Raw genomic sequence first — 20,421 nt, 5'->3', positions numbered from 1 at the left:
GGCGCGTTCCTTTAATGAATGGGCGTGTTCCAGTGAAGAGCCAATCCAGGCTCTCCACTGGAGAGCCAATCCAGGCTCTTCGCTGGAGAGCCAATCCAGGCTCACATCCTCCTGTGTAGGCTCACGTTGCAGCACAGGAGGACTTGCTGAAGCTGCACAGGACACCGGACGTGAAGGAGGACTCGCGGGGACGCCGGACGTGAAGCAAGCTGCAGGTAAGTATTGGTACCCGGCATATAAGACGACCCCCGACTTTGGCACAGATTTTTCGGGGTTAAAACACTTTGTGCTCAATGGAGCCCACCCTAACCCCTTTAATATCTGAATTCTTGCGAATATGGCCCAGTAGTGGTTCGAGGAGTAGAATAAAGAGTAATGGAGACAACGGGCATCCCTGTCTTGTGCCATTGGCAATAGAGAGTGGACTACCACAATTATTTTTAAATGAAACAACTCAGATGCATTTGAACTGCAGACTTTCAGCTTTAATTCAGTGGTTCAGGGTTAAAAAAAGATTGCATAAAAATGTGCGGAACTAAAGCCTTTTTTAACACAATCACTTAATTTCAGGGGCTCAAAAGTAATTGGACAAATTAAAAAGCTGAAAGTAAAATGTTCATTTCTAATGTTTGCTTGAAAACCCTTTGCTGGCAATGACAGCCTGTAGTCTTGAACTCATGGACATCATCAGATGCTGGGTTTCCTCCTTTTTAATGCTCTGCCAGGCCTTTACTGCAGCGGCTTTCAGTTGCTGTTTGTAATGTTTCAGATGCCAATAGTTTGTTATACATGTTACATGAGAACACAGTGCTGTCTAGTGGCCTGAATATAAACCAAAATTTTTTTTTCTGATGGCATTTTCAGGTCAAAAAATCTCAGTTTGATAAAAAAAATAAATAAAGGCAATTTGCATAACTTCCCTTATGTAATTTGCAAAGAACCTCATATCCTATTGCCTTTGGCTACAATTAACACACTAGTATTTACATTTTTGACTACTCCTTCAAGCAAAATGACTTTAGTTACAAGAAGTTTATGTATTTTCTACTTGCTCATTTGTAATCCCGTACAACAATTCAATAGCTTAAAAGCCTGGAGCTAGACCATAAACCTCCATTTCTTTATTTTTAGGCATTCCCTGATTGATTTTATAGTGTGATATTTGTACTGAATTTGTTAGTGTGGCAGTACATTTACATCAACATGATTCACAGTTGGCACAAGGTTCTTTTTTCTCAAATTCATTCATCATTCTTCAGAATATCATTCAGCAAAGGATTGTACTTTCCCCTTATGTTCCATGGCACACTGTACTCTTGTTTTAATATTCTTTTTGAACATCAAAAGCTCTATTTTGTTTTCTTGCCATACATCTCGTTTAGTTTAAAATATTACAATCTCTTTCTAACTGTAGATACATGCAGTTTGACACCAATTGTTGCAAAAATTATCTCCAGATCCTGCAATATTAGTTTAGGGATCTATGAAACTTCTTTTAGCTTCAGTCAGCTCTTGGACTCTATGGACACTATTTATAAAGCAGGGAATCAGACATTCCCTCAAATATTCCCTGGTGGAGAATCTTCCAGGTCCATGTGTTTCCATAGCAGTGATTGATTCTCCACCCTACTTTATAAATAGAGCCCCTAGATATCTAAGGTTTAAATAGGATTTCTGCTCTTTCTGCACACTCCATAGGAAGGTTAAAGTTGTTGCCAACTGAAGTGGAACACCTATATCTAATTTAATGGATTTGAGATGGTACTATACTTACTTTCTCCTCTACATTTTCATTAATTAGATCATGGGAATATTTATATTGGCTTATAAATCAGTACAATAAGCAAAAAGCTAAGTGCAGTACTTATACCAACCAACGTACAGAATACCTAAAGAAAACTATTAAAGGGGGACAGTCCTTCAAATTATGATCAAATGTGTTTTAAGGCACAGTCCCTCTTTAAAACCAAATTATGATCAAATGTGTATATCTAAATAAAAAGGATGAAATATACATCTATCAAAAGTACTGTCAGTAAGTGAGAACTGGTGTTTATTCAGTGAGCCCTATTATACCTGTCAGTGACAAATATATAGTAGGGCTCAGCTTATCCAGCAGCTGGACAATGAAAGTGATGATATTTTCAGATTGATTGACGGTATGACAGCTATTGTAATCTAATGAATGATTAGGATCAGAAGTATATGACCAGTACAAATTAAAAATGTTTTGCCGCACTCAACTTTTTTTCAATCTCATATTTATAGCATTTGTAATTTTACACGGCCATCATAAAGGTAAATAAGGTGGTGAACTGGGCCTGACCAACTAACTTGATGAAAAGAGCTGACAGACGGGCAGAACTCAGTGTACTGTCTCAGCACATTTCCATGGCGGAATAAAGCAAATCCTGTGCACATGCGTGGGAGTTTCATCATCCTAACGTAGCCAATGAAGATGGCTGAAGACTACAGACCTGGGAGAAGTGGGAACACCAGAGGCCAGGTGGTGTCCGAACATTGGCGCACGGGAGCAGTCCTTTGGTATGAACATTTTCCATAATATGTAAATTTACTGTACATATCTACTTGCACATTATGGCTACATGCTCCTGGGAGTTCAAAAGTTTGCTTGTTTGAGTTAAATTAGACTGTGTTGGAGCCTGTGCTTTGCTTGCATGCATTGTAATAAATTGTTTCTTCTTGAGAGATTTACTAATATAATCAGGCAGTGAGGGTCTGGGTAAAACCCTTCAACATTCTGCAACAATTCTTTTTTTTTTTGATCTTGCATGTGCCAAAGACTTTCTCAAGATGACATCCAATAGTGCTGTCCAAATGAATTCCAGCGGTTTTTTTTTTAAAAAATGCAACAAAAAAAAACAACAACTACATTAGCCTTCCTCAGACTTTTTAAAGAGGGGAACCCATGTTTTCAGGTCTTAGGGAACCCCTACTAATAATATTATATTCACAGCTCACAGTACATTAGCATGGCAACCAATGTAATCCGGAGTGAGATGCGCCATCTCTGGTCATTTGCTGCCCTCTAGTGGCGAAATAAGAGAACACACCGACCAGTCTTCAAAGTATGTGACTAAATCGACGTGTTCTTTATATATTCTTTCTAGCAGAAACAGGTTTGAAGTATATATAAAATTGTCTCTGTAAATGTCAGCACATTCACAACCAGACATAAGAGCTTCTCTGTGGACTTCATAGAAAATAAACTGCACACCCACAGTAATTCTAACACCAAACACCAGAAGGCACGGTGACCTATCTGATCACATGACTGGTCACATGACGTGTTTGGCGCGGGAGGAAGAAATTCGGAGCGTGGCCATGGGAACAGGTCAGGGACAGCAATCCCTTACAAGAGAGGCGTGATGATAGGGAGGAGGGGAGTATTATACATGGAGGGGGTATTATACATGTAGGAAGAGGATATTATATATAGGGTAGTGGGGGTATTATATATAGGGTAATGAGAGCATTATACATGGAGGAAGGGGGGTCTTTTATATAGGGGAGTGGGGGTATTATACGTGGAGGAGGGGGGTTTTATATGTGGGGGTATTATACATAAAGTAAGGGGGTATTTTATGTGGAGGAGGGTTTATACATGGAGGAAGTGGGGTCTTTTATATAGGGTAGTGGGGTAATATACATGGAGAAGGGGGGTTTTATATGTGGGGGTATTATACATGGAGGAAGGGGCTATTATACATGTGGGAGGGCAGGTCTCCTAACATCTGGTGAGTGGTATTTAGTCCATGCAGCTGAATTGTTTTTGCATGCAGGTTGACTTTTATAGAGAAATAAAATATTTGGTCATGGACAAACCCTTATACCATATCACATCACTGCTAGTTAGTATTACCCAGCTTGGCCCTGATATCCAGACCTGTCAAATTAGCCCCATCAGCCAATAGAAAAAAAAACTATGTACAACAGCAACTATCAGCCCTGTTGTTAATGTACACAGCGGGAAGTATTTATTTCTGCCGATAGTTGGTAGAGACAGAAATACTCCTCACTATAGAACACCGCAATGGTTTACATTATCACTCTACTGCAATGTTCCTCAAACTTATTATCATGGGGGGAACCCTTGAAAAAAGTTTCAGGTCTTAAAGGAACTGACAGATTCATGATAGTGAATGACCGCTGTACAAGTCAGTGGTGAAGACCACAGCATATTTTTTGATAATTGGGCCCCAAGGTAATAGAATACATGGGCCTGCATAGTGTAAGCTGGCAAATGGCATGTAGCAGTGATGAATCATAAATACATATTAAGCACTTCTTTCAAAGGGCTATAACAACGCTTCCTATGCCTTTAATATAGCAGCACCACTGTCAAAAATGTGAACTTTTATAATAAACTCAAGAGGACATTCTGACTCCTCCATCATTATAGTCTACTTTTTTGTGCACATTTTACTGCTGCAGACTATTTATACTTTTTATTACTGTTACTTTCTACTGTGTGTCATGACTTGGGGATAAATTACTAGTTACTCGTGTATCACGCTTGGGGAGATGGAGCCTCTAGAAGGAGCTAGAGCTTGCACAAAAGTGGTGTGAGCCCTGAGGAGGGCCAAGGTGCAGAGTCTTAGCAGTAACCAGGTTTTCTCCAGAGCCTCCAGTGGTGAGGATGTTGCTCTGCTGGTTACTGCCAGGTTGCGGTCCTTGGGCACACCAGGGTGGGCAGGATGATACACGGTAACCACTAGGTGGAAGAATCATCATGAAAGGCTGGGGTCAAGGCAGGCAAGCAAGGGAGGTAAGGTCACAAGGCAGGGGTCAAATACCAGGGATCCAGGAAATAGTGACCGGTGACACGGGAGCCACCACAGACACAGAGAAACACAGGAGACACTGGAAGTGACAGCAGGCACGGGACACGGGAATAACCAAAGACAAAGAGACACATTGCATGAATGCTAAGTGCTGTGTCTGAGCTAGCTAAATAGCCAGGAATGATTAAGAAGCTTTTTCCCGATTGGATTTGGAAATGGGCGAAACTGATAAAACTTGGCAGCGTAGGCACACATAGAGTCAGAACTGCCTGCATGCATAAAAGAGAGGTGCCTGTGCTTTAGTGAGGAAGAGGTAAGTGTGACGCTGTGTAACCGGCCTCAACCTCCATCATATGTACTTCATGCATTGAGTTTGCAGGTTCTCCCTGTGCTTGCATGTGTTTCCTCTAGGTATTCCGGTTTCCTCCCACATCCCAAAAACATGCAGTTAGTTTATTTGGCTTCCCCCAAAATTGCCCTTAGACTGTGGTAATGACATAAGACTATGGTAGGAACATTAGATTGTGAGCCCATTTGGGGGACAGTTTGTGATGTGACTATCGACTTTGTAAAGTGCTGTGTAATATGTCGGCGCTATACAGGTAGTCCCTGAGTTACATACGAGATAGGGACTGTAGCTTTGTTTTTAAGTTGAATTTGTATGTAAGTCGGAACAGGTACATTATTTTAATAAATGCAATTAGGACAGATGTTTTTCTCAACATATTATTAGGCAGCGTGTTGTCTGTCAGTTACTGTATAAAATCGTCACTGTGGTTTAATCACAAATAAATAAATAAAAAAAAACTTTATGGATCCTAGACGTTCGTTTTTTTTTCTGGAGCAAGCTGTGCTTTGATATGCAAGAAACAACTGCAGAGTTTGTCTTGGTCATTATAGAGTTACAAAATGTTACAGATCAACTCAGCTCTTAAGATCACCCACAACCTTAGCTGTGTTTAGCAAAAGATTTCTACTTCAAGTCATGCAAAGTGCCCCTTTCATGTCTCTGTCCTGTACATGAGCAAGCAGGGAATCCCCCCTTCATATCTAAGAGTTGTCTATATGTAGGATGTCCTTAACTCGGGACTACCTGTATAAATACTGTGTAATAATAATCATATAAATTATATACAATATAAAAAATCCAACTAGAAGGCTCAGATCTTTTTGCAATAGCCGTACCACATGAACAGGTTAACATGTGACATTTATGCCTAAAACACTGCGTACCTAGGAATGCCATGTTCCTTACATTGAAATTCAGAGTTTGCATTATCAATATGGCCTGTCCATAAATAATAAATAGGAACTTGGAGCAAACAAAAATATACAGTAAATTTGTGTGGATGGTTGGTAATCAAACAAAAAGCAGCAGCTTCTACATATAACTCTCTGAAATGTTTATTCTAACTAGTTTCTCAGTAAGTTTACTGCCAGATGAGAAAAAAACCTAAATAAAGATTTCTGTAATGCTCAGATCAGTGTTTGGGGCAAGGTGATTGCAGGGTAAAAATTACTTTGCGTAGGTGCCCCAGTTTACAGATCTGAAGCTTTATTATGTTATCCCCCAGTGTATTTCTACTGCTCTGCTGTGTGAGTTTTAATGCTTTTTGTTTGGGTCCTTAAATGTGTAATCCGTACAAGTTGCAAAGCACGATGCAGAAGCCAGAAATGCTTTTCTACTGGCAAGCTAAGGGGTAGCAATGATAGGATACATTTATATAGAAATGCAATGTCAGCGTGAATCAGGCTCAATGCAGGTCTCAGTAGGTCCCAAACTGATCTCCAAATCAAGCTCAAATTAAACCCAAAGCAGCTCCTTTTTTGCTGTTGGCACACTATCTTTCACCATTTAATTGTACAAATATAAAAGTGCGCTCCTCTGGTCTCAGTGGATAGTGCTTTCTCCCTAATATCATCATGATTAGGCACTCTCCAATTCTTACACAATGCAAAAGTTTCCCAACACACGAACTAGTCAAAAAAAGAAACCTTTTACACAGTTGCAGCCATTTAAATGATATGGAATGGTTGTCATTTTGTTATAAACTGCAGCACCTGACTGGAGCAGTGTCATGTTTCTCCCTGGAGATTGAAGGGGTTTGTTGTGATATATTTTGGGACAAATACTATTAGGAGCCATTCTTATGAATAAAGACGTCATCGGGCACTAACAAAATGGTTGAAGATGCCATTACTGATCTTTAAAGCAGACATAAATCTTTTTATATTAACATGTCTCATAAAACAGTAATTGCATTGTTTTGATTCCTCAGTTTGTTTTTTCATTTGTATTTTCTTTAATATATATATTTATTTATTTTCAGGAATGTGGAGTGACTAGTTTGTTTACGCCATGATCGTTAAACCATATTGTTTGGAAAATGGAGGTGTTCCTACCATTAGTTGCTCAGGAACTTCTACGTGAAATAAAGAAAGCTTTGCAAGAAACTTCACAAAGTAAGTAAAAGTTGTGTTCTGTGTGATGGAAAATGATGAAATGCTGGGGTATATGTGTGATCCAGGATTTACTACTTTCTGTTTGTTATGTGGCAGAAAACAAATGTGTTGTTACTTTCATATACAAATGTGTTGGTACTTTTTTTTTATAATTAAACTGAATACTTAGTTCCTGTAAAAGGGGTTGTGGTTACAGATTTGCTGAATTGCACACCCACTTCTTTTGTGACTTAGTAGGTCAAAATGTGGGTGTTGCCTATTGCACATTTTAGGAGATCGGTAGAGAGTGGAAGAAGGAAAAGCAGTTATGCACAAAGCTGTCATTTTTTACATTCCCCTAATGGAGGAAACATAATAAAGATCTTCTTCATTGTCCAGCTGGCTTTAGTCATAGTTGACACACACACACTTTTCAGTGCTCTCCCCAGGCCCCTTTAAGCCAGGTGCACCACCCAGCATTTTCAGTAACCACCTGGCTGTTTTTGGATGGTTACTGAAGAGTTAGGTCACAATACAGGAGCTGCCACCCACCTACAATTTCTTTCCACCCATCTTAAAAAAATTCTGGTTTTTCACCTAGACTTAAGCTGCGTACACACTTCCAATTTTTATCGTTTGAAATGAACGACGAACGAACAACCGATTGGCCAAAAATCGTTCGTAAAAACGTAACCAACGACGGTGACGAACGAGGATAGTCGTTGGAAATGAACGACCGGACCGGCGGATCGGATTGGACGACGATCGTTGACCATCTATCGTGTGTACGGTCGTTCAGTGATCGTCCATGGTCTGAGCATGCGCGGTGAACGAACGTTCGCTCACTTCCTGTGATGCACGTCACTTCCTGTATCGTTCAAACGATCGCATCTATCGTGTGTACAATATCTTTGAACGATGGTGTCGTTATCTGTATGTACAGGATCGGTGCCATACGATCGTTCGCAGGATCGTTCGTCGTTCGTTTACCAACGATAAAAATTGGAAGTGTGTACGTAGCTTTACACTATCAATAACTGGTAATGAAGCTCTCTGAAAATATTGCATTTGTACTGGTGATATTTATTTAAAGCGCAACTAAATTTACTAAATATAAAGTTACAATCAGGCAGGTCCCTTTTGCAGGAAGAACAGAGGATGCTTATCATGATTAGCGGGGACATCGTAACTTCCACACAGGCCCATAGAAGTTCATTTAGTCCCCACAGCCGGATGGGTCTCACCGGTTCCCTGCAGGCTTCCTACACTGAGCTGCCTGGGCTCAATGTGTGTCAGTTTCTTTGTTGCCTTTCATTGTACAGTAGTAGCTGCTTTTAGCTACATTTTTCACAAATGTGTTCTTACTGGAGGACCTCAGTTAAAACATTAATTAGTGAGGGGATTTAGAAGGATCTTTAGAGGATTTTAGGGGATACAGAAAAATTTGAGTTAAATATATTCTGTCACCTACCAACAAATGTAAAGGATAAAGCAAATTAAAAACAAATTACCTGTCTGCCCTACCCAGATTGCCAGGTAACAGGATAATTAAATACCTTCAGGTCCTTTTTTGGATGAATGGCTGTTCAGCTCTAAAAAATGCCACAAAGTGAATATCACTTTGCTGGAGTTAAACATATGTAAGTATTCTAATGTACCGTGCCTGGGGATTGCACAAGTAATACATGACAAATGTCATTTTATTTGCACCTACATGTTATTTTTTTTGCACCTAACATATTATTATTATTATTATTATTAAACAGGATTTATATAGCGCCAACATATTACGCAGCGCTGTACATTAAATAGGGCATATATTTTTTATCACATACAGCCATATTGGTGCTTGTGGTTATATCAGAAAGTGAGAGCTTACCACAGCAGACTAAGAAAATGTTTCCTTTATTTCTGCATTTACATTATTTCTTTAAGGCATCGGTTGCATAGCATAGTTGTCTCTAAAAGCCATTTATACCCTACATCATTGGGTATATTGACCCATGTGTTCTCCTAGAAATGGGTTAGGTTAGAAGCTTAGCTGCAGAATGGTGACGTCTTAGCACTGTCAGACATGACGTTATTATGTATTGGGAGCCACCAACAATATTGATTTGTGTGGGGTTGCAGCAGTTTACAGATGTGTCGATGAAATAAGCACAAATGTTTGCAGGCTATCGGGTTCTATACTGTGATAGACAATATGGTTAGACATCTAGATTGAATTGTAAAATATTGTCCCTCTTAGGAAACTGGAATATATATTTAAGATTCATGGTCTTTGAGGAAACCACATGATTGTATTAAGAAATTTGCACACTCTGTGTATTATTTGTTATCCCCTCTGAAGGTGTGTTTGCCAATCTTATATCCGTAAAGGTTTACTATTTAAAAAAAGAAAAAACTCTGTATGACGTATATTAAGGGGCCTGATTTATTAAAGCTCCCTAAGGCTGGAGAAGATACACTTTTATCAGTGAAGCTGGGTAATCCAGCATACTTGGAATGGATCTGGTCCAGGATTCCAAACATTTGCTAACAAATAGCAAATTACTTTTAGGAAATCCATTCCAGGTTTGCTGGATCTCCCAGCTTCACTAGGTGTTTCCTCTCCAGCCTTAGAGTGCTTTAATAAATATAAAAGTGCTGATTATCACACACAGATACTTCCCAACATCATTGTTTTGCTGTCCAGCCTAATTGGTATTAGATCAGTGCTCAACCCAGAAATTTGTTTAAGCTGGGTGAGAAGAAATTGTAGGCGGGTGGAAGCCCCTGAATTGTGACCCAACTCATCAGTAACCACCCAAAAATGTCCGGGTGGTTACTGCAATGTGCCGGGTGGTGCACCCAGCTAAAGGGGCTGGGGAGAACACTGTAGATGTTTTGGCTAGTTCTGGAAATGGTGATATGAGGAACAGGCAGATCCCTGCTCTTTTCTTCTGCTTGCATACAGCTTTTTGTCCTCTGGATAAAGGCATTACACCTGATAATATCTGATCACATGACTGCTCCATCTCAGGTCTCTGCTCCCGCTCTAATTGCTTTCTTGTCTTATATATCTCATTACACTCAGAATCCTCTAATGGTTTTTACAAGTTTCCTGCTAATAATATTTAAAATAATCTATGAGAAACTATATGTAAGCTGTATTGTTATCATTGTATAATTTTAAAACTGAACTCCTGGCATAAATGACAGCTCTGGTGTCTCTGGAGTTCAGATTTAAAGATACATTTTTATCTGCTTATATTTTGCCTTCTCTGATTCCTTGGTATTGAAACTTAACATAAAATTATTTTGTTATTACATACCTTTGTATAGTAAGTTTAGTCCAATGGACATTACTAGGTCTCTGTGCAGGCAAATGATGGCTGGTGGGAGGGGCCGCAGGGTGCTGTGTATAGCGTCCAGGAGTTAGAAGCTGTTTTAATGCTCCCATGTAATACTAAGACTCCATTATTAAATGAAATAAAATGCAGTGAATGAAAGGGATGGGCCAAGGACTGTCAGGTGAGGGGTGAAATGTTTAGATGGTAAATAATGTCCTTTAGCCAGGACATGAAGAAAGCTTCTTCTGGAACTTCTACTGCACACTGTGAGAAACTTACTGTGTGCGGTGAAATCAGAGTAAGCAACTTCAGTACAGGAGAGGAGTCAACATTACAACCGTTCATGGTGAAAGAAAATGATACCAACTCTGGCTGACTTATTTTTTGGTGTTATATAGTTCAAAGAAACTGATGCTCTGTGTTCTTGCTTTTTTAGTGAGAAGTTATAAAGCCATTTTGTTCCCTGTAAAGCAGTTGTCATTGCTTTATATTGCATTAGGAGATTTTCTGGCCAGATAATGACAGCTGCAGCAAGCCTATATTTACAGCACCATATGAAAAAGTTGGGGTGTGAGTTTTTTTTTTTTTTTAACCAGTGCACCATCGGTATAGTTTATAGATTGCAGCTGTTTTTTTGTAGATAAAGTAGCGGTGGGCTTAACCAACCTGTACCTGCCTAATACAGGTAATCCCCGGGTTACATACAAGACAGGAACTGTAGGTCTGTTCTTTGTATGTAAGTCGGAACAGGTACATTATTTTAATAAAAGCAAATAGGACAGATGTTTGTCTCAACAAATTATTAGGCAGAGTGGTATCAGTTACTGTATAAAATCCTCACTGTGAGTTAATCGGAAACAAAGCAAAAAAACAAAAACAAAAAACTTTATGGAGCCTAGACATTCATTGACTTTTGGAGCAATCTGTGCTTTGATATGCAAAAAGAAACACCTGCAGAGTTTGTCTTGGTCATTAAAGAGTTACAACCAAAAGATTTTTTTCTGCAAGTCATGTGAACTGCCCCCCCCCCATCAAGCCTCCATCCTGCACACAAGCCAACAGGGAATTTCATATCTAGAAGTTGTACGTATGTCCGATAACTCAGGGACTACCTGTTTCTAATTCTACCCAGAGCCGACACTGCTAATAAGAATATTTTACGCCTTCTTTCAAAAGCCCAAATTCTGTGCTGTATTTGTACATTTAGTAAAGACATATTTTACAAGTTTCACGACTGGTATGTTGTCAGAGCTCCCTGGCGTTCATTACAAAAGATTTGTAATAAACAAAATGGCTCAGTTAATACATTAGCTGGGCAGATATGACCTCACTGCTAGAGTTGTTTTTCTGATTAGGAGCATGGACATTTTCATGTGCTGAACAGAGAATGAGAACAAATCACTTGTGACTGTTTATCTTGGGAAAACTGTAGTAAACAATATAAAATAACCTAGAATGGCTAATAGATCAATTTCCTGCTAAGAGTGGGCTTTTAGATTCTTGCAAACATCTATTCTTTGGCTTTAGTACTTTCTAAATGACTGATTTAGAACACATAATCAGATCAGGGGTTCAGAGTGCTTGGTGCTTAAAATAGAAATGCACGAGCGCCATCTACTGGTTGATTCTGAGAATTTCATTATGTTATTACCATAAATCAGGAGACCACAGGCTGTACTGTCTATCAGTGTCACCTAAAGAAGGCACATGCCATGAAATGGGAAATCTGGGGGTCATATCAGAGAAACTCTTTTATCTGTAGAAACTCTTTTAGAACTTAGGCAAGTCTGGACATCTTGATATACCTACCCCCACTTCCTAGATTGTAAGCTCTCCAGTGTCACTGTATGTATCGGTCTGTCATTTACAACCCCTATTTAATGTACGGCGCTGCGTATTATGTTAGTGCTATATAAATCCTGTCTGATAATAATAATATATTTTTATTAATACCTTCTACTGGGATGTACTCAACAACAATATTTTAGAGCATATTTATAACAAAGAGGTTTGGCCCATCCCATTTCTAAAAATCGTCTGCAGTGTCTATCCCAATAACAGAGCACTTTAATTAGACGATCATGTGTCTTTGACAAATCCCATGTCCAGGCTTTCCTCTGATCTTTTTTTAGTTCATGTTTACATTCCCCTTCATTTTAATTGCAGGAATTCAAAACCAGCAGGGTATGTTTGTAATGCATAATGCTGTACCAGTGTGCAGTGCTTGTCTTCTTTTTTTGCTAGATAATAATCTATGACATAAATTAAGGATTAAAGCTCCCTTTGTGACTTGACCCTGAAATAAAAAATAAGTTTGTATCTATAAAACACATCATATAACAAAATATCAGGCAGATAAAATAGAAGAGCATGCAGCATGACTGTGTGCTTGTGTGTAACATAAAAATGTCAAACCAATCATATTGCTTTTTGCATACTAGAGACTAGACCCCGTTTTGACGATGCCTGGGCCTGCTGATGTCTTCCCCTAGCACCATAAATTGTATTGTGGGATAGGACAGGGCATGATGTGCCTAATCTGCACAGCCAGTAAAAAAACAGTGCGTGCCATTGGTCTTCACTTATGCTTGGGCAACAAAATATGTTTTCTGTCTCTTTATGGAGATGTTGCGTTTTAAAATCTTTGTTGTTGTAGGTTATAGTAAGCCTTCCCAGTACCTACGGGTCTGATTTATTAAAACTTTCCAAGATGGTAGAAGATTGACTATCATGGGTAAACCTGGAATGAATTTCCTAAATATGATCTATTAGTTTGTAAATGTTTTTATTCCTAGATGAAATTCATTCCAGATTGCTGGGTCACCTAGATTCACATTTGATAGTCTTATCTTCTCTAGTCTTGGAAATCTTTATTACATCAGGTCCTGTGTGTGTGTATGTGGCTTTCTATGTAGTTTTTTGTTGCTTCTATATTGTAACCTGTCTGTAAGTTCTGTGTGGCTGGCAATCATCATATTTTTTAACTTTTGTAAAACTCTTATTATGTATAAGCCATATCTGTTTACTAGTGACATTAGGATGAATACTTACCATTCTTATTGAGTGACTGTCCTGTTATGACCTCTCCAGGAGACAAAGATGTTAGAAGGGTGACTTCAGGCAACAAGTCTACTTGGATAACCTCAACCTGAATTGTATAGAGATTACATCACTCTGATGTTGTGAATATCTGGCCTTTAAGGGGAGCAGTTTTTCATTCTAGAACAAATGATTACCAGCAGCTTATTTTATTCCTGTGTGCATTTCAAGGTTTTTTCCACCAGTGATTTGAGCTTACCATTAAGACACTCATACAATGCATAGGAAAAAAAAATAGGTTTTCCTACCGTTCCTTTGCCCTGCTGTTGCTTCTTTCAACCAACATGGTACTTACATGTATAAAAGTATGGTTAAGACTTCTTTGGCCCTGGAGCTTGCTGATTGGTCACTCAGGTTTTCAGGACTGTCACATGAGGCTGAATGCTCAGACCAGATCTCAGGACTTCTGTCTTAAGCTACGTACACACTTCCAATCCAATCCAAAGGAAGTGAGCGAACGTTCGTTCACCGCGCATGCTCAGACCATGGACGATCACTGAACGACCGTACACAGGATAGATGGTCAACGATCGTCGTCCAATCCGATCCGCCGGTCCGGTAGTTCATTTCCAACGACTATCCTCGTTCGTCGCCGTCGTTGGTTACTTTTTTTACGAACGATTTTTGGCCAATCAGTTGTTCGTAGTTCGTTCATCGTTCATTTCCAACGATAAAAATTGGAAGTGTGTACGCAGCTTTACACAGGCTGGTGAGACCACAATAAGCAGGCAGCTTTTATTTCGATGCCTATGTGCTTTGTTATCTCATTGTTATGTAGTCATACAGTGCCGACATGTTATTCATCACTTTACAGACTCCAAGATCTCTTCAGTAACTGTTCCTCAAGGGAGTTCCCAAATCCCCTAATATACTCTATGGTCAATTTTGGGGGCAAGCCAATTTACCTATCAGTATGTTATTAGGAGGAAACCCACCTAAACACAGACCCTCCATTCTACCCACTGTAACCTCTTTGTATCTGAGTAGTAAAACCCAGAGGGTTCTAATTCCAGCCTTACCATTCTTGCCAGTATAGTTCCTGACTACATAGAGAAAGCTGCAATCGTTTTATTCTTTCAGGTTTTTCCACTTTACACATGGTCAACTCCAGCAAACCTGGAATGGATTTCTTCAAAGTCATTTGCTGTTTGCTAGCAAATGTTTTGAACCCTGGACCAGATCCATTCCAGGTTTGCTGGATCTCCCAGCTTCACTGATGAAAGTGTATCCTCTCCAGCATTGGAGAGCTTTAATAAATCAGGCCCATGGAGTCTGCCTCCATGAAACCTCAGATATATTGGGTTGATGTTTGTGCTTTTGACCTGTGATCTCCTCCAGCAAATCAAGAAAGATTATTTCCAGCAACATAAATCTAATACATTTGGCATTCATAAGAAAGATGCGGATGCCTATGAGTCTGGCATCAGTTTTGAAAAAGTTGCCAAATTAGATAAAATTCGTTAGGCCACTGATAAAAATTAGTTTAATTAGTTCCAGGAGTCATCATCCCAGAAAACTCACCCTATATGATACCTAAAGATGTCCTCAAGAAGACAAGAAATTGCTTTGCAAGATCTTCAAGTATCCTAAATAATGATAAAACGGTTGGTGTCAAAGTGCATGTTTCTATAATCAGCGGAGGCCGAACCAATTTAAACTACATGGAAAGTGTGCCAGGCAAAAGCTTCGGCTGTCCAAGAATAACATTACAGCAAGACTGCATTCAATATACAGGCAGATACCAGGCCTTCTGTCTTCATGTGCTGTGGAATGGCAAATAAAGGATAGCAAACTTAACATTTTGGGAAAAGCATACTAACTGTAAAGCATAGTAATAGCAGTGTTATGTTTGTGAGTTTTCTATATTAAAATTTTGTTCAGGTAATGCGTAGTAAAACCTTAGGTTTGTTCTGTGATTTTCTGTCTAAAACTGTGGTTATTACAATGTTCTGAACTGTCTGCAGTGTTTAGCTGTAAAACTCATCTATTAAATCCTGTTTAAGCTTTAATATTTTAATGTAAGTAGGCAGTTTTCATTAGAGCAAAGAGGTAAGCACCAGTCTGGGATTTTTTAGGAGAGATTATAGGTGCCGGGGGCCAGGGCCGCCATCAGAAAATTGTGGGCCCTGTACTGAGTAAAATTTCTGCTCTCCCTTTCCCCAATGTTTGCAGTAATGGTGGTCTATAGTTAATTTGGACTCGGATGAGAGCTATTCTGATCTTGGATCAGAATTTGAACTATCCGAGTTCCAATCCGATGTTACACTGACACTGACTGATATAGTAGGCCTCAGACAGTTCGGCAAAGTATCAGGTAAAGTATACGTCATTAAAAACAATACAAATAGCTTTCTTGACTGCTCAGAACAGATTAGATCTGAACCACATTTTTTGTGTTCTACTTCCATCATTGCAAAAGACTTTGTTTGGGGCTATTTACTCTTACTTACTTGACAAACCTCCTTCCCTCACCCCCTCTAAATAATTACTTTCTCTAAAAGGAATTTAACAACAAAACTACCAAATGTCCTTTTTTGCTCATCTAAATCCATGATCTCATGCTGCTCCAGTTCTGAGTCTTCTCAATAAACAAGAAGTAGGGTCATTTTTCGTTTGTCTACATCACCTTAAGTTTCTGGTTAAGATCCAGAAGAGGAGTCTCTGCAAAAGATTACTAGTATCCGAAAATCTGAAAACTGGGTGGGTAGGGACATAGACAGGGGACTTCTTTAAGTATATCCCTGCTTAACAAGGTCTGAATGGGTAAGGAAAAGGTGAAGGGAGGTTGTTTGTTAGAACAGGTCATCATTTTTGCCCAGAGATGGACTTAGGGCTGTGCAGATTGCCTTGGAGTATAAACAGGGAATCTTCTCTACTACCACAAGTTATTGAAGCAGCATGGAAAAGCAGGGAACACAAGTATAAGGAGTGCATGAGCCCACATATAAGTGTCTTTCATGGTCAAAGCCTTGGATCACTTTAAATTGTTCTTGCAAAGTAATATATATTTTTGCTATTCTAGGAAGCATTGCTAAACAGTTGCTTTAAAATTAATTTCTGACAACATTGCTGCTTTGAAGAGGGCTGGGAATAACAATTCCCTACTCTGTTCTCACCGAAAATTGATATCATCACTCTTGCCAACACATATATTTACCGTCTCATATTTCTAATTCAGAGTGAAGTATCTCATCATCTAACAGCAACATGCTGTCGTGGGGTCTTTCAGGCAAATTATCGCAATTCTGAGTAGAATGGATTAAGAGGTTTTGTGTATCTACTTCATGGCTGATGTCATAGTGTTTTTCTCTGCCTCCTTTGTTCTTATAGATGATATGATATGATGATGATGAAAATTACTCTAGGTTATTTCTTCACATGTAAATTGTGCTAGAGCTATTTTTATGTTTCAAGAAAAGCGTTCTGTTTCCTGTCACAAAACACCATGGTGGTCCCCTTTTGGCCTTCTGCCTTTTACTGTTCACAGTAAATGTAGTATTATGTCTAGCACAATGTGACACAGCATGCATTAATAATGGCAGGAAAGTTACCTGAGAGTCTCATTGTCCACCAGAACATCCCCGGAGCTCAAGAGGAAATCTCATCCTCTCATAGTCATTTTTCACAGACTTCATCATCAAAGGGATTTTGTTCTTGGGGCAAGGAAATCCATTTTCAGCTTTTGTTTACAAAACACAGTCCATGGTATTACAGCATACAGATAATTCAATGGGATCTAAATGTATATAATTACCTGTGAAGTTGGCAAGCCATACTGGTATATTTTGCTTGAGGATTGTTTACTTGAAATGGGTGTTAAAGTGACCTACAACTTCTCATCGTTAACCATTTTGTATAATGTTTAGAACCCAACCCAAACTGCTAAGACTACTTTTGTTGTGTTCCTAATTTGTTTTTTCTACTACACAAAAAGTTGCTTTCTTGGTGCTTCACCTCCCCAGTAGGCAGAGACTCCACTGGCACCTAGGCTGTGTGCTTGTACAGCTGAAATGATGTACTCCAAACATCATGTAGCAAGAAAGTTCACTAAGTAACCTGGCATGTTGTAGCTTCTTTCAGCAAGGAGTCATTTCTCCTTTTTGAGAGATTGAGAGTGTTTCCTGAAGTCTGCCTCCTTCTAGTGGTACTCCAGCAGGTCCAAAACAACTTTGCCAGTAAGAACATACTTCTAAGATCCATCGCAGACAGTTGTCTCTCTAACAGTTGTCTTAACTTGCTGTTTTTTTGTGACTGTCAGAAAGATAGTATGGCTTTAAAGAAAACCTGTCACAAACCTGAGAAGTTCAGTATGTGCTTGTAATGAAATGTTTTACGTTAATTAGTATATATAGGGTTTACATTTACTTTTAACTTAAATAAAACTACTGTGGCCAAGCCTTGGTCTTTCAGTTACTTACATATTCATTACACTTAAAAACAATCCCTGACTGATATTTCTATCTGCAGGAACGATGGAGCAATTCACAATCAAAGTCCAAAAAAGAACCACTGATGCTCTGATGTTTCAATTTTTTTTTTTGTATTGAAACCACTGAAACACTTTTTGCAAGCATTTTATGGGTTTGTTAGTAGCACCAACTCACGTCTATAGAGCCGACAGAGGCAGCAAACCCTCCCTTGAGGGTCTGTGTAGCTTACAAAATAAAGCACAGCAATGCTGCCTCCACCAGTTGAGCAACACTGCTTCACTGCTTTCTAAAAACTGTTAGTTTGAACTTGCTATAAGGTAATTCCTATCATAGCTATTTCTTTTTCTGGGTCTCATACCTTAACTCCAACCTTACCCTAAATCTGTAAGACACTAGGTGGCAACTTCTGTACATGTCCAGCTCCTTGGTCTTTTAAGGGCGATCTATCAGTTCCTGGGAGTGTAAACTTCTGCGGTCAAATTTTTGGGGGAGTTGTTTCCATTTTTAGAACAAGAAAATGTTTGAATGTTGATTTCCTGTATTGAATGTACACTTCTACATTAAACTGACTACGTTTCTTGATTTCCATATCATATTGACATTTTTTACTGGGTGAGCTGTTTTTCATCAGACTCACACTTTGAACTGCCCAGATTTGTGACAGGTTTATTCACAAGACTTTAAGGTGAAGTCACAGGTGAAAGTAGGAAGAGCTGGACAACCATGACCTGTTTCAGTGCAAGTGCAAAATTTCCCTTTTTGTGAAGAAGACGAGGACCATGAACACAAGTGAAATAAATCTCACAGCCAACGTTTACACCTTAATGAGTAGTTTAGATTATGGTTTTATGATGCCTCCTTAGACAATATAACTGTACTTTCCATATCCTAGAACACGGCTCTGCATTGCTCATGTGTACATAGGCCCAAAACACATTAAAACAAAACACAAGAACAGTAACAAATTAGCAATCGGTCATTTCCGGTCTAATTGTGTATGCTAAACTGATTACAACATACTCTATTGTAGCAATTAAAGTGTTTCTTTACCCATTAGTTTGGAGAAACAAAAGAATTTCTGTCAGTTTTTACTGCAATTGCTTCCCTTCACTTCCTATTTAGTAAAAAGGTAGCTTCTAGGACAGGAATTTAGGGGAAATCTTCATAACAGCAACACAGACAGAGGTAAAAGTGTTTTTTTAACCTTAAAGCCCAACTTCTGGATTTAAATAAACTAGTGTTTAGTGCCAGTGTCAAATGGTTATGAGAAGGAGAAATACAGACTTTAACTTCATAGGTATGTTTAAACCCCACTCACTAACATAGAAAACTAGAAACTAAAAAATGGGGTTTTTGCAATTGGCAATTCAGTTTATTTACGCATAAAGATTTTACGCTTATTTTCGGCCTCCGATTCCATGCTCTGCGCCATCACAGTATCCCACATAGCCTATTTTGCCCAGCAATGTCACTTCCAGCAGCAGAGAGTATAGAGAAATAGCAGCAGCCCCTGCTTTCCATTAGCTGTGGAGCCTGATTTATTTTATGGCATCCCCAGCATACATTGTTAGGCTGTGCACAGCTAAAGGGGATTCCAGAGGCTGATCAGCTCCTGACTTTGTCCTGCACGGCCATTAGCTGCTGGGACTTTATAGCGCCTCTGCTCCCAGTCACCAGTGGCTGTTGTAGCGTTGAGCAGGGCTAATCTGTGGAGAGTTTCTCGATTGATTTACTGGTGCTAACTTTGCCTGTTTCTGACCCTACGAGTTTATGCTGCCTGGACCAACCTATTGCCTGTGACTCCGACTCTGTTTGTGATTTGCCTCTGTGTACTTTGTCTGGTGATTGGATTATCTGTTATGATCTCTGGCTCAGAATTCTGAACTAGTTTATTGGAATCTTGGTTCTTCTATCTGTGGGTTCCTGGTCAGCTGCCAGCCCATCTCCAGACACCATCCTTTGCGCACTAAGTCCTGGGGGCAACCGTGTGTTGGGGAACGCAGCCAGTCTCCCAAGGCTGAGCAGGGGCTTATGAAAGGCAAAGACTGCGGTGTAGATTGGGGGACTGGTGTCTGGGGAATATTGGTGCTGACCAGGGCCTTACACATTTACATAAAGGGTAGGTAATCACAGATATTTTCCAGCCCTATTAAGAAGTTTGGGGTATCTGACCGTTAACTGTACATTAAATTCCCTATAATATTCCCTATATTATTAGGTCTACTGTGCTTCCCTATCATTCTGGTTCCTATCATTGGAATCCCTTCAATCAGTCATGCTTATCTACCCCAATATCAGTTAAATGTTCTCAAC

The 20,421-nt window shown here is 39.3% G+C and overlaps 1 protein-coding gene across 3 annotated transcripts in view; it reads left to right on the top strand.

Annotated features, from left to right (window-relative positions):
- Nucleotides 1-358: 358 nt before the first annotated feature.
- ZSWIM7 (zinc finger SWIM-type containing 7) overlaps nt 359-20,421 on the top strand; it is a 63,022-nt gene continuing 42,959 nt past the window's right edge. The window contains exons 1-2 of one of the 3 annotated variants that reach the window (XM_072430933.1): nt 359-2,544; nt 7,136-7,268. In XM_072430933.1, the coding sequence (XP_072287034.1) occupies nt 7,193-7,268 (76 nt within the window). In that variant the 5' untranslated portion in view covers nt 359-2,544; nt 7,136-7,192. Of the gene's footprint in view, nt 2,545-3,289; nt 3,356-6,784; nt 6,909-7,135; nt 7,269-20,421 lie in introns of those variants that run through there. The other 2 variants (XM_072430916.1, XM_072430926.1) reach the window with 2 other exon arrangements.

The sequence above is a fragment of the Pyxicephalus adspersus genome, chromosome 1 (genome assembly GCF_032062135.1).
Source record: "Pyxicephalus adspersus chromosome 1, UCB_Pads_2.0, whole genome shotgun sequence".
NCBI lineage: Eukaryota > Metazoa > Chordata > Amphibia > Anura > Pyxicephalidae > Pyxicephalus > Pyxicephalus adspersus.
Note: the sequence above shows the minus strand (reverse complement) of the source record. Positions and strands in the feature narration are given on the sequence as shown.